Below are 15,802 nucleotides of genomic sequence, written 5' to 3' on the forward strand. Positions count from 1 at the left end.
GAAACAGACTAAACATTATCACGTTAAATATAATTAACTTCAATTACCATGTAGATTGGCCAAAAATAATTCAAGTTTGAGGGGGGGGGGGGGGGGGGGGGGTGAAATAGATGATCAAGTATGATTACACACATAAATAAGGCCCAAAAAAGGAAGATTGCGTGATTCAGGCTGAAAGGTTAAAAGGTCCAGAATCGTTTCTCATTTTCCTTATTGATGTACATTGATTGCGATCATGGTATACAGAACAGAAAATAAAATATGCACAATGTGGTTTCCTGTCTGATACAAATTGTTTATAAATTCTAAAAGTTTCAACAATAGTAAATAGAAGCAACTGAAATTATAAAAGACAAATAATAGACACGTTGGGAACTACTAAACTCAACAGGTCACTAGATCGGGCTCATTTTAACAACCATACAACAAGTCTTCCTTCACCAAAGACCAGCATCTATTGCTTTTTTGTTTATTTAACCTACACTTCTACTGACCCTTTGAAGTTGTTCAATGAATAAAGACAGGAAATCAATGCCATTGTCATTTGTTCTGGTGTTGCTTAGGTATTTCAGGTTTATTCAAGCTTCCACACAAAGAAATATCTAAGTCCTCATTTTGCCAGTCTCAAGACACTTCACAGTTTAATTGATGGATTTCTGAATTTTACTTTACTAAGAGTCCGTATTTGCATTTTGTTGGCTCATATCCAACTGTAAATGTACGGAATTTTAATCAATTTTAAGATTTTAACGAAAATGCAACTTCAGTTGGAGAAAATCTCCACCAACAATGAATCAGTGTTGTAAATATTCCATCAATCCTACAACCCACAAGTTTCAAAGTTAATTTTCTGCCAGCTAGTGGTGACTTCTCTTTTAAAAGGACTGAAATAAAAAAAATCAAAAATTGTACATAAAATCCACTTTTAAATGACTGGACAAAGATATCACTTCACACCTATCGTTTTAGAAAAAGGATGAGTTTGGGAGTTCATCTCTGAATGAGAAAGCCAATAATTCATTAATATTGAATTAGTGTCAAATTAGTATTAGATCACATGCACTAGGAACCAGACCAAGACTGAACACATTTCATCAAGGATCCTTACAGACAAAATATCGTCTCATAATACATTTAAATGCAGGTCCCAAAAATGAAGATACACTGTTGTAGCGCACTGAAATAACCAGTGCCCAAGAAGGGAGAACTTACACAGCAATTTTAAATCAACCATACATATTAAATCCTTTTTTAGTAACTAGCTATACTGGTTGCACTCAGTGTTGAGGCATGCTTGAAGACTGGTTTGTACATCTAGTTCTCCATATGGTGGAGGCTGGTGATTGCACAGAGATGAGATGAGAGGGTATAATTTTCTCCTTTTTGTGGATAGTTTTAAGTAGTGGTACCCATTTTATCTTCACTAAAATGAGAAAAACAGAAGAAAATCAGGCCCTAGGTGTTCCTGCACGAGGTATGGAACTTGCGAGAAGATTCTCACCCAGTGATTCACGTATGCATTTCCAAGCAGCCAACATATTGCTATGTGGTGTAGCGCACAGAATACAGTGTTCTGTGCTAGAATCACAGAAACCCCACAGTGCAGATAGAGGCCATTTCGGCCCATCGAGCCTGCACCGACACATATCCCACCCGATCCCTGTAACCCCTACGCCAACACATATCCCACCCTATCCCCGTAACCCCACGTATTTAATCCCCCTAACACGAAGGGTCAATTTACCATAGCCAATCAACCTAACCCGCACATCTTTGGACTGTGGGAGGAAACCGGAGCACCCGGAGGAAACCCACGCAAACACGGGGAGAATGTGCAAACTCCACACAGACAGTCACCCGAGGCCGGATTCGAACCCGGGTCCCTGGCGCTGTGAGGCAACAGTGCTAACCACTATGCCACAAGTAGGGGGATACAGGTTCATAATCACAATCCACCCAACACAGATCCTGCGATCCTGGCAATGGAGAGGCACCAAGTAGAGGGCAGTTGCTCCACACTTCCCGATAGGGAAGGTGACAAGAATCAGAGGGATCAATGCCCCACACTTATTGTTAGAAATTTTCAGCATCACTGGCTTCTCTCATGGACCTCATATTTCTTACAATCAGGAATTTGCCAATACGGCCCAATATCTAGTTGTATGACTGCGTACAGTTTTGGCCTCCTTATTTAAGGAAGGATATACTTGCATTGGAGGCAGTTCAGAGAAGGTTCACAAGGTTGATTCCAGAGATGAAGGGGTGACGTATGACGAAAGGTTGAGCCTATACTCATTGGAGTTTAGAAGAATGAGAGGGGATCTTACTGAAACATATAAAATTCTGAAGGGGCTTGACAGGGTACAGGAAACTTTCGTTTAACCGGAGGTTAAATGTCCGGAAAGTTCTATCTACCGGCAAAATTCAGGAGCCGTTTCCTATAAGTTTTTTTACTTCTCGTTGCTTTTTTCCCCCCCCCAGTCAGGCTCTGCAAGGTCTAGCTGAAGCTGTTGCTTAGCTACAGAGGCGCTTTTAAGCTGCGGCCGACTGTTTTGAAGCTGTTGCTAAGCAACAGGGTTTGTTGATTCACACGGAGCTCAAAAGCTCCGTATGTTTTAACATTAGCGCTGGTTTCTACGGCAGTTTTGATGGTACGGCACCAGCTCGGTCCCGTCAGTGCCAGATACCAGAAAGTTTCCTGTAGATGCAGAGAGGATGTTTCCCCTTGTGGGGGAATCTAGAACTAGGGAGCATTATTTGTTGTTTTATTTATTATTACTGTATTTCTATTAGTATTTTTATCATTGCTATGCCATATTTATTCCAATGTTGGGAGGACTCGTAAAAATCAACATTTCATTGTGCAGTACACACGTTTGCTGCATATATGACAAATAAAATTGAATTGAATTGAATTATTTCAGAATAAGGGGGCACCCATTTAAAATGGAAATGAGGAGGAATTTCTTCTCTCAGAGGGTCGTGAATCTTTGGAATTCTCTTCCCCAGAGAGCTGTGGAGGCTGAGTCATTGAATATATTTAAGGTGCAGATAGACAGATTTTTGAATGGTAAGGGAGTGAAGGGTTATGGGGAGTGGGCAGGGAAGTGGTGTTGAGGCCAAGATCGGATCAGCCATGACCTCCTCCTGCTCCTACGTCTTATGTTCTTATGTGATCCTGGAGCATAACAATGGAGCCCCCTTGCTATATGAACTGGTTACTGTAAACTCGCACATGCCCTCGCATCGTCAGAGAGATGGACTAATTAACACTTTTAATGAGATGAAGCCAGGCACAAATCATTAAGCTGCTTCAATTACAGTGAATAGTTGAATGTAGAGTATAGAGTAATAGCAATAGCAAACTCACTATCTTAATTTCAGTTCCTGCGCAAAAGAAAGACAATAATAAACCGTGTGATATTGTTTGTGGGCTAAATAACATTTTCTTTTGGTCAGCCCCGTTACTGGCCTAGGCGCTTACCTGCCTTTCTCTGCAGAACTTACTAACTGGTCCAGAACATGTGTTCCCCTGTTCTCCCTCTGGGCAGGGAAGTTGAGGGTTTGACCTCTGAATCCCTTCCCTGGCCAATGGATCTGCAAATTATACCAGGCACCACCCACTGGGTGGAGGCTGCAACAGCTTACCCCTGCCGCTTTCAACAAAGAATAGAGTTATGTTGATGCAATGGTCCAATCTAACGACAGGCAACAATCCACAGACTTTAAATATTCTTCCATTCTCCCCCCTCCCCAATCTAAAGCTACAGAGCGGATTTCTAAACCCATGAGAGCTCAAGTTAACTTAAAAATAACATTTTATTTTAATATAAATCACACCCAGCTCATGTGGAAAAATAGTCAAACATCCTGAAATGTGACACTTTGCAGTAAATGGATTCAAAGCAGTTTAGTTGAATGGTCCAATCTGAAATGTTAACGTATCTTTTCTCCTGTTCACTTCCAGTATTGATTGCCTTTCTTTTCACATCTCTAGTCAGAACTATGAAGCCAATCACCCAACGATAAAGGAAATACCTTAAAGAAAAGGCCCCCTAGGAGAGTGGATTACACAATGTGTTAAACACACTTTTTACCTCTGGATCCTAGGTTCAGATCCATCTTGGATTAATGGGATTAAATTCCGATTTCCCTCCATTAGCTAGAAGGATCTCAAGTGAAATGAGCTTGGCCAGTCTCTAGCATGTTTCTAACAGGCACAATTTAAGTATTAAGATCTTAGCGAGAGAATAGTTGCCACATAGAGTTTGGAAAGTTCTGGACCAACACTTTTCTATGAGAGGATTCTTGTAACAGAGAACTGGAGGCACATCACATCAGTAGTCTTCCTGTCATGCTTTGGCATCACACACAATGAAACAGATTTACTGCAACAACAAAAGTAAGGACTGAAGGTCAGTGACATGACTCAGGTGTCAGCTATTTACCAGTAACCGAGCCTCAGTGTACGCAACTCTCCAACGACATCTGACAACATCAATCAAGAAAGCTATACTCTGCGTATCGCAGTGTTATGCAAGTATCCTTTTTCCCCCCGCTAAGCAGCCTATAAAGCACCACACTAGATGTTTCAAAAGGCAGGTAGATTTACTGTGGCAAAAATAGTCAATTAAATATAGCAACCATGCTTAAAGGTAGAGTGCAAAATGAAGTCTTGAAAAAGCAAACTCTTAATATTAAACTATAAAAAATGTTTCAACTCATCATTATCCATTTTTCCCATTTGAATTTAATAGTCTTGTTCCGATGTTCTGGTGTAATATATTTGGGATAACTACATACTGCTACGGAGAATTAATTTTTAGTGCCCATAGAATAAGCAATTTCTTCAAAATTAGCAAAATGTTATTATTACACTGTAAAACGGTTTTAGAAGTTTTGCTGGCTCGATCACTTTCAGTAGCTGTTCCATGGAGAACAGTGAGTAATAGCTGAGGATCTAGCATTAGTCACATCAGGTTTGGGAGGGGTGGGGCAGGCTCTGTGCAGGGAAACGGCTGCTCGAACCAGGAGATGATTTTTAAATAATTTTACAAGTCAGGGGGATTATCCTGTATAAGACAAGATTTTCCTTAAATGAACCTCAAGGATATGGCTATTAATTACTTGCATATTTCACAGCAAAGGACATTCCCATTTTAAATCTGGGCAAAAAAAATCTAGCACAATTGTTCCCGATTCACGTAAAAACAAAGAAAGTTTTACTAACTGCTACAATCACAGCTTTCGGAAACACAATTACCAGTAACATTCACTTTGAAAGACCTCATTAACTTTCATAGTGCACAATAAAAATGTCCTTGGCATTTCTATTTACAAACTATTATAAAACAGAATTGGAGACATTACAGAACTTCTCAATTTGTAGTGAAGAAAACTATGTAGTTCTGGCACAAACGCATTCAGTCCACGCAGGGTTCAGAATCCAAATTACACAAGAGAACATTAGAATAACATCTTCCCGAACTTGTTTAGGATCAGTAATGCAGCACTTTGTTGGTTTAAACCTGGTTGTATGTAACAAAGAAACATTGAAATGTGCAAAGCAAGATTCTCAGCTGCCAAAACCAACACAGGGTTTTGGATGCCTTTCCAGTAGTGCATAATTCACCTCAGGTGGAATGGTAAATGAAAGTGTATTTGCACTCTGTGTATTGCACTGAGTGTGCAATATACTTAAAGTGCCAAGTACACCACCTTACCCAATGATCTGTCCTTTGTCTGGTTGGTTGATCGAACAACAGGGAGGCTTGCCCGCAAACGGGTTCCTCGATTAAAGAGATGTGGCACCTCCGGTTCTGCCATTGCTTCGAAGGAATCCGCTGATGCAACGGAGAGATGTTCAGCCTGGTCCCCGAGACCAGACTGGGAACTTCTTAAATGCTTTGGGCTTCTGCTCTGCAAGAAGGAAAACAAGATTGTTTTTAATTACTATACAAGTCAGACTACTAAAGATCTTTGTGCACCCATACTTACAAACCTGGAAACCAGTCAAGCACAACCTCTGAACACCATGCTGTTAGAAGGTACAGCATCTTGCATTAATCTACCATACTCTTTATTCAGATAGAATTTAATTCTTATCCTTTCAATGAATATATTTCCACAACAGTTAGCCATTAACTTTGGCAGGAGTTGTAGCAGAATTCAGCCCATAAAGTAAAACCTTTATAGTAAATCCCAGAAGTACCATAACTTAAAAATACTGCCTCCCCCTTTACAGTGATGAACACTTTACTGGATGAATTGGTCTCAAGAGTGGAAAATTAACTATGGTACATATTTGGGAATATGTTCAGACATTGGTCATACTGCCAAGTATGGACTGATGCTGGATCCCTCATCATTTTGGACTAACTGCATGAGCCATAAAGAATCCCAAATCCAGGCAAACTGTGATTAAGGCTAAATGAAGTACAAGACATATTTCTAGGGTCACAAATCACCCTTCCCTTGCTCCTCTTTCCCCAAAAGAATCTGGACCATTCTTCCACTCAAGAGAATGGAGAGGTGAACTACATTTGAGCACCTCCTAATACCACTTTAAAGCAGGTTAACAGATGGTGTGCGAGTAGTGCAATTGACCATTGCTATTACTTTTTTTTCTTCATTTCCAGTACAGAAGCAAATTCTCTACTGCCTCAGATGTCTTGGTTAAAATCAAAAAGATTACAACAGGAATCATATCCAACTATGGATGAAGGGATATGGGAACAGGGTGGGTAAATGTAATTAGGGCTATTTGCTTTTGTATAGGGTAAACACAAGGACTGGTTGAGTCAAATGGCCTGTTTCTATGTTGTAATTTCTATGTGCTTCTGTGTGAAGAATATGAATATACCAAGGAACTACATCAAAGGACTGCATAATATGTTTCACATTTTGAATTCTCCATTATATAATAAATAAACGTAACCATGTGTGAACTGGCAATTTTGGAAACCAATGTCTATTCAGTAACTAGATAGACACCCAGCCTATTTCTCATTATCCTCATCTTTAATTGGGTAATGGCATTTTTAATAATCAGCTCAATTATATTTATCATCACTTTTTTTCTGTATTGCTGCATGGGCATGGATAAATTTACACAAGTATTTTGGTCCCTAAATAGAACTTTACAGTTTAATCATATAGGAATAGAATTTCTGCGGGGTTCTCTCTATCTCTTGCTTGGTTCCGAGGGAACCTCTCTATCCTCGGTTCCGAGGGACTGCCTAAGAAGAAGAAGATAGGAATAGAATTTCTGCGGGGGTTCTCTCTATCTCTTGCCATACCTTTGGTGCAAACCTTGCAGAAATAGCATAAACAACCATTAACGTAATTTCTCCACGGTTTGTGCCAGAGTTCTGGTGGGAGAGTGTGGGAACCCCCATGGAAATTCCAGGCGATAGTGTTTATTTAGCTCAGAGTATGCATATGATTCGGAGTTGAACATTAAAGCCCTTCAATTCACCACAATCATGTCAGAAAGTAGGTCTGTTTATTATTTCTAGTTTAAACTAAAAATCAATGCAGTGTTTCAAAGTGGAGTGTTCTCGTTGGATACACACCATTGCACCAAACACAACTGGGAATTGGAAAACCAATTAAAAATGCCTTCTCTAACATTTGACAAGATGTTACTCAATCACCCCGTCAGTATTAGCAGCAATGAAGAATCTTGCACTACCGCTTGAGCCCAGGATGTAACTGACTACGAAACAAGATCGTGATGGCACAAACTGTAACTGCAGATTCTAATTGCAGATTCTAATCTAAGCTTCACCTGTAGTGAGGTATTGAAGGTGGCAGGATGATGGTTCAACTGATCTGCCTACAGTATACTGCCAATAAACAATTGCTATTGAAATGTAAATATGGGCGGCAAATAGCACTGAACAATCTTAAAACATTTAAAAATCACTCAGAAACCAACTGCTGCCCAGGCAATTATCTTCAGAGAAACAAACATTCTAAAACTCTCACATGCATCTCAACAGTTTATGAAAAGTTGTTACAGAAGAAGACATTTGCAAGTAATCAGGTCACACATGCCAGTGAGTCGTATCATCCAGGTTAGTATGCTAAACTAGTTAGGACTAAAAGAAAACAGAATATTCTTAGATTTGAATTATAAATTGGAACTGTAAAATTAAATAGATAGAATAGATAGAGGTGCGTCAGCAAGAGAGACAACCTGCCCAGTTTTGTTTTGAAAAATAATTTTGGTTTTATTTCTTTCCCCTATTTAGGTTACACCATTGCCCAAGTGTCAAAATATGTAGGTGGCGAACCTCCCCCAGACCTCTGGCATTCTAACCAGCAGTCATCAGGAAATGCACAAGAATGATAGGTAGAAAGATTGGAAGGAATTTCCCAACCACTTTCGGAAGTGCCTGGTCCCCACTTGGAATGTCACCCTGGCAGCACAGCTGGAGATTGAGAAATCACAGGTACAAACCCAAAACCTTCAACCCCTTGCAGGTTAGAGCGCCAACAGGCTGTGCCATTCTCTCTTTTTAAGTCCAGTTTTAAAACTGAAGTGTTCCAATTTATTTTATTTTTTTAAATCTAACATTGGAGCCTGTAACCGAATGGTCAGACATTTATGTAGGCCTGTGGTGCTTACATTAATCTACAGTCATTAGGCAACAGGCCCCATTCAGACAGGCAGACAGTCCCAGCCCCAGCCCAAAATGCATCAGTGTTTGTCATCTTTAAACTTGTGTTAGTTGAGTTGCCAGCACACAGCTGTTGCCCGTCAATCGAGTGCAATTCACTGTGAAAGAAAAGGACAAGGAGCGAAGTAAGGTACTAACTCTCTGGGATGACTCAATTTTCATCAAGAACCTTTGCATGTCAAGCTCTGACTGAAGGGAGGCCAACATGCATTGCAAAGTCTGCAATCGACAGAAAGAAAGAAAAAGTGAGGATTACAAAGGAAAAACACTTCTAAAACACCATCTGAAAAATGAATTCTGTAATAGCGATAAAAACAAATATAAAATTATTAATGTACACCACTGCTTCACACCAGCTCTCTATACGTCACTTATCTACAATCTAGATTCTTCTAAAATTTAGATATGCTTAACCATTCAAAATACTAAATTCTGTGTTATTTCATGGCACTTTTCTTATGAATTCAGCAGGATAGTCAATAAAAGCACAATACTGAACAAAAGCATAAAATGGAATGAAATAATGCAATTGTACAAATGGCTCTCTTAAAAATGGAGTCAAGAAACCCTGCCACAAGCAGGAGGCAGGTTCTTTTCTCCAAAACTTAACCAGACACACTTTTAAACAAACTACATTTCAAGACAGATGGGAACAAAAGAAAATCCAGATGCTTCATTTTACAAAAAGAGATGAAGTCAGCAGGCAGAAAGGGCACTTAAATAAAAGATACACAGACTTGTGAACAGGAAGATTAAGAAAAATTTAATAAAGCAACAAATTTTAGACAGATGTGCCTCTGCCACCAGGATGGTTGTGTTGGCTAAATCAGTTAATGCTGTGCCTCACTGCATTAATAATGTGCTCCCATCAAAATAATACAGCGATCGCTTTCACAGAAAACAAACTGGACTTGTATATTTCACCCTGGGATAATTAAAATTTATTAGGGGGAAATGTATTTTTATATATTTAAATATATTGTCTACAAACTTTTGAATGATGTTTGCATTGAATTCTATGTAAGCCTAGTCTTTCACACAGCAACTTCAACTTTTGCCCCAATATGAATGGTGTCCAGTTCTGAACAATGTATAGGTAACATTGAGTGGGTAAAAGTTACAACAAATAATTTCATTGAGGGTTGCAGATGACAGAGGAGGCTGCAGGGAGACTTGATTGAGGTGTATAAAATTGAGAGGGGCTTAGATAGAGTGGATAGGAAGGACCTATTTCCCTTAGCAGAGAGGTCAATAACCAAGGGCATAGATTTCAAGAAATTGGTAGATGGATTAGAGGGGAGTGGAGTAGAAATATTTTCACCCAGAGGGTGGTGGGGGTCTGGAAAGGGTGGTAGAGGCAGAAACCCTCATCGCATTTAAGTGCATGGATATGCACTTAAAGTGCCATAACTTACAGGGCTATGGACCTAGAGCTGGAAAGTGGGATTAGGCTGGATAGCTCTTTCTCAGCCGGCACAGACACGATGGGCCGAATGGCCTCCTTCTGTGCCGTAAATTTCTATGATTCTAGGACAACAAATTGCAAGAGGAAAGCTTGAGCTGATGGTGATATTGACAATAGTTTAAAATTCATTCATTCATTCAGTTGGCCGTTTATTGCTCATCCCAGCTGCCTTGAGAAGGTGGTGGTGGGCCGTTGCCTTAAAGTTTGGTACAACTGAGTGGCTTGCTAGGCCACGAGTCAACCATGTTGGTGTGGACTGGAGTCATAGGCCAGACCATGTAAGGCAGGACGTTAGTACCCAGTTAGCTTTTTATGGCACTTCATGGTCATTTTACATCAGCATTTAAAATATATATATTTTTTTTTTATAAACAGAATTCAAATTCTCAAACTGCCATGGTGCAATTTGAACTCTCTTCTATGTTTTATTAGCCCACGCCTCTGGATTACTGGTCCAGTAACAACCACTACTCTACCATACTTCTTATGTCATCATCATCTGAAGTCCAAGATGAAGTTCTGACTTAACTCAATCCTACCCATTATTTATGTAACACATGGCATATATAGGAACAAGAGTAGGCAATTCAGTCCCTCGAGCCTGTTGTGTTAATCACTAAAATTGTGGTTGATCTGTACCTCAACTCTATTTACTCGCTATTGACCCATTTCCCCTGATACCCAACAAAAATCTATGGATCTCCAGTCTTTAAAATTTCAATACACATTTCAGACCACTTGGTAACTGGGCCCATTTTATTGCAGAAGATTATTTCAGGTTCTTCCAAACACCTGCCCTAAACACATGTAAAATACAAACCAAATTAATCCCAAGATAAATTTATTTGGGAATAGATATATTTAAAATTCTTTTTAAAAGGCACAGATTTAGTGTAATAATCCAGCCATTTACTAACGTACCAAAATGACAGGCAGGAAAAGACCAGTTGGTCCATCAAGTCTGCCCCACATACATGGCTGGAGCATCATGATTAGACACTACCACCACGCCCAGCAGCCTGGGAGAGGCAAAAATCAGAGAAAACCCCAAAGCCAAAATTCATTTTCTTGCAGGACGTGTGTGCAATACAGGGATATTGTCAGCAAATTAACTGCTGTTTTATTCGGTTTAGCAACACAGGTACACAACCAGCGTGCCCCCTAATTTTAAATGTGGGTGCGCGGTCCCTTTAACGAGCTGCGCAGCCCATTCCAAGTTTCACGCACACACTGTAAAAGCCAGGCCCGGGCTGCGCAGGACTGGCAGACAGCCGCACGGCCCCACAGCTTAAAGGGAACGTTGGTCACAGCTACTCGCCATGGGAAATATTTGATAAATAAAAAGTAGTATGCTCGTGTCTTAAGACTGCAGCCTTACCATAGATGGAAAAGTACGTGTGTCAGAAATTGCATGGATTGCACGATCTAACACAACCCAAACTTCACAATGCACAGATTCACTCTCATGTCTACTTGCTGGATTTTACATCAGGTAACAAATGCACATGAAAGTCATTTTAAATCAACAGAAATTACAGTTGGTGTTACAAAAAGCAGAGTAGTACATTGCAACATCAGCACATGATGTCATGAGCTAAGAGGACACAAATTTGATCATCTTCGTTCTGCAGAGTTCCTGGTCTCAGCTGTTCCGCTGTAAGGTGGCACCAACAGAGGGAGGGTGGGAGGAAGGAAAATATTTTTTAAAAAGCCAACACTGGGTTTCTGTTGTGCATCTCTTAGGAACTGGCTGAAGGGCACCATTCGCAGGGTCCTGGAAACAAGTCAACCAGCAACCTTCTTAGCAGGAAAAGATGTGACCCAAGATAAAAATGAATGGCTGGGGGTTATGTTGCTGCTGTATAGTAGTTGACACTTTGCATAGGACATTACAGTACTCTGGGAAAATGAAAGATAATGCAGAACGTGGAGGGGAGGTAAAGAGAAAGAGAGATTAATTAGGTTGCAGTGTGATGAGTATGGATAAGTTGCCTTGGTGACAAGCAAGTAGTAGAGCACAGTTAGCCCTTGGTGACACCATGCAAAATTTGGCTGTGATAACAGAACAGTCGCCAAATCCACTTACCAACTTCATAGACTTGGGTCTGTCCTTTCGAAGAATGCGACACTTTAAATAGAGCCATAGGCCTAAAAATTCAGTTGATTTGCGCCTCCCGTTAGCACCTGCCCCCTCTGCAGCCCCCCACGGAGTGCCGGCTGCTCTCCGTGAGCCCGGCTCTTCTCAAGTGCTGGGCTCTTTTGCCAGCACTCCGATCCCCGGTGGCCCAGCTGGGCCCCAAGTCATGCTGCACTAGGCCCCTCCCCTTTAAGAAGGGGAGGAAGGCCTGCAGTACTGCAGCACGTAGCGCCGCGATACTCACTCGCAGCGCCCAAGAGGGAGGCGGGGCGCTTCCAGTAGCACCCCGCTTCCCTCTTGGGGCGCTACTGGTGAATTTCGGCTGCGGGGGCACTCATTTTTTCGGGGCGCTAAAAGTAGCGCCCTGGCGAAGTTAGCGCCCCAAAGGGGGCGCGACTCAATTTTTCCCCCCATAACGGCTCAAATCCAGTCAGTCCTATTCCCCCGCTCTATCCCCATAGCCCTGCAAGTTTATTTCCCTCAAGTGCACTATCCAGTCTCCCCTTGAAAACATTGAATGTCTCCACTTCCATCGGCAGTGACGTCCAGGTCTTCACCACTAGCTGCGTAAAAAAGTTTTACCTCACATCCCCCATAAAAGCTCAATAAAGTCTGTCCCGCATTTGACGTACAAGGAAAAATGTTCAGCCTGGGACAGTCAGTATAAGGAGTAAAGGACGTAAATGCACAGCAATGCTTACACCTCCATTACAAAAAAATCTAGGGAAGATGTGGACAGATTGGATAATGAATGAGCTGGGGCAACTGCTCTATAGAATTGGCAGCTATTGGGCCATTTAACTTGTGCTTTGCCATATCACCAAGTGGTCACAACCAATTGAAGTACAAGAAGTGTAACGGAGAGCCTGTATCTTGAAAGACCGACTGCTAAATAACACTAGTGAAAGCCCAACAAAATCAAAAATCAATACTACTGACTGTATTAACAAATTGCTGTGCTGGACAAATGCCTGGTTTTTGAACTGAGAAATAAGCAAGATTAACTGGAAAGATCAAAACTTATTAGGAATGTATTTAACTGATGTATATATACACACGATACTAAAATGTTTGTGGACAATAAAATACTCATGTATACAATGGAAATCTAACATATTTTTCATCATTCCTTTCCTTCAATTCATTAAGGACTAAATTATATACTCATTAGAAAAAAATCTGAAAAATAATCACATCTAAAACTGTTGAGCTTGCACTGTAACAGATGTGTATTTATTAAACTCCAACTGTTACTGGCTAACAAAACAAACAACTTCACACTAAGAGTGCAACTTTATTATTTCAAAACGGCAGGCTGCCAACTCGGAGAAGCCTTCAGAATTAATGGTAATGTTAACAAACACAAGTGTATTAACTGCAAAAAGCAATAACAGAACACATTGGAAATACACAGTAGGTCCACTGGAGTCTGGAAGGCAAAAAGACGGGTTGATGTTTCAGCATTTTTCCGGGGTGGGGGGGGGGGGGGGGGGGCGGATTGGCGGATTTTCAACTTCTGCCCAAAACGGATATGAAGTTGGCCGAGTGCCCATGCTGCCTGCCCAAAGCCAGCGTCGAGAGACATGAACCATTTTCGGGTTCGGATATCACCAACATAATTCAGGTGAGCTGCCGAGAGCTCAATGAGTGCTTGCAGACAACTCGTCACACACAGGGGGAGGAAATGCAGGGGCTTCATGGGCGAGCAGAGCTGGAAGTGATTATTAAAAGGGGATTGGGGGGGGGGGGGGGGGTGACCCCAATTCCTGCTCTCCTGACCACACAAAATTCCACCCTCCCAAAAAAAGTTGACCTTTTTCTGAAGCTGGCCCCTTTAAGGACAGCTGGTGAGGCCATTCACCACCTGGTGCAAATGGGCAGACTATGCGCAGCACATAATCTGTCCATTTGCACCTGAAAAATACAAATAGGGTGCTAAACACAGCACAGGATTCCAATTTGAATATGTAAGCTGTCTTCTGCCCATTTCAGGTGGGGATGCTGTGCGCTCATTTAAAGGCCTGCCTAAAAACTGCATCGGATGCACCTTTGACATTCAAGGCTCCCTTGTCCCCAAGCTTCCACTGCCGGCCGCCCGTTCCTCAGGTGAGTATCATCGAAAGTAGACTTTTCAGATGAAACTTCCTCATTGTTTCTTTGACACTGAAAACAAACTGGTTATTCCTGTAATAGCATTCTTTATTGCTGCCTCCGACAGGTATTTTGCATGAATACAAATTGACATAGTCCAGCCTGTCTTATGGAATTGCTTTCTCTGGGTTGTGTCTGCTGGTGCTCTGAATTATATAAGAATGTACAGCACAGAAACAGGCCATTCGGCCATTCCACACGAGCCTCCTCCCACCCTTCTTCCTCTCACCCTATCAGCATATCATTCTATTCCTTTCTCCCTCATGTACTATCTAGCTTCCCCTTAAATGCATCCATGTTATTAGCCGTGTGGTAGTGAGTTCCACATTCTAACCACTCTCTGCATAAAAAGTTTCTCCTGAATTCCCTATTGGCTTTATTACTAACTATTTTATATTTATGGCCCCTAGTTTTGGTCTCACCCACAAGTGGAAACATTTTCTCTACGTCTACCATATCAAACCCTTTCATAATCTTAAAGACCTCGATCAGGTCACCCCTCAGCCGTCTCTTTTTATTAAACAAAAGAGGAAAGAGCCCCTGCCTGTTCAATCTTTCCTGATAGGTATAACCTCTCAGTTCTGGTATGATCATTTGTGAATTTTTTTTGCACCTTCTCCAGTGCCACTATATCCTTTTTATTTTCTTCTTAGGCAGTCCCTCGGAACCGAGGATGACTTGCTTCCACATTAAAAATGAGCTCGCAGGTGACTGGTGAGTCCAATGCGGGACCTACAGTCTCTGTCACAGGTGGGGCAGACGGTGGTTGAAGGGCGGGTGGGTGGGGTGCTTGGGTTGACGTGCGCGCTTTGCGCTTTTATAATATGGAGACCAGAACCGTGCGCAGTACTCAGAGTGTGGTTCGATACAAGTTGAACATAACTTCTCTGTTTTTCCAATTCTAGCCCTCTGAAAATGAACCCCCGAGATTTGTTTGCTTCTTGTTATGGCCTTATTAAGCTGCGTTGCTATTTCTAGTAATCTGCACCCCTAGATCCCATTGCTTCTCTACCCCATTCACTCATTTGATATTGCAGGGTGGAATTCAGAGAATTAGCACAGGAACTGAAGAACCTACACAAGAATGCACATATCCAGTTTCTCCAAATGTCTCAAATTGCAACTTTAAAGCAATTGAGCTTGTGTAGCTTCAGGCCTGTGCAGTTAGTTTTAAGCTTCATTCATACTTCCCCCGCCCACCCCCCACCAATTTCCCCCCCCTATTAGAAGGCATTGACCCCTTGCTGACACCTTTCCATGGCAGTTTCCAGTACCTCACCCAAGTGACCATTATTTAGGTGTGAGCCTCAGCGGGTTATTAACATGAATTTATACAGCATGCCTCACAGTTCGGAGCTTGACAGG

At 41.5% G+C, this 15,802-nt stretch overlaps 1 protein-coding gene across 8 annotated transcripts in view; it reads right to left on the bottom strand.

Annotated features, from left to right (window-relative positions):
- Window positions 1–15,802, bottom strand: part of LOC147117099 (sickle tail protein-like) — a 702,547-nt gene that overhangs the window by 205,240 nt on the left and 481,505 nt on the right. For 5 of the 8 annotated variants that reach the window (XM_085987756.1, XM_085987755.1, XM_085987753.1 and 2 more), the window contains exons 3-4: window positions 8,823–8,903; window positions 5,724–5,919 (exon numbers count right to left, since the gene is read on the bottom strand). In XM_085987756.1, coding sequence (XP_085843882.1) covers window positions 5,724–5,919; window positions 8,823–8,903 — 277 coding nt within the window. The remainder of the gene's footprint in view (window positions 1–5,723; window positions 5,920–8,822; window positions 8,904–15,802) is intronic. The other 3 variants (XM_085987757.1, XM_085987760.1, XM_085987759.1) reach the window with 1 other exon arrangement.

The sequence above is a fragment of the Somniosus microcephalus genome, chromosome 5 (assembly GCF_052327205.1).
Source record: "Somniosus microcephalus isolate GS21.2 chromosome 5, FLI_Smic_1.0, whole genome shotgun sequence".
NCBI lineage: Eukaryota > Metazoa > Chordata > Chondrichthyes > Squaliformes > Somniosidae > Somniosus > Somniosus microcephalus.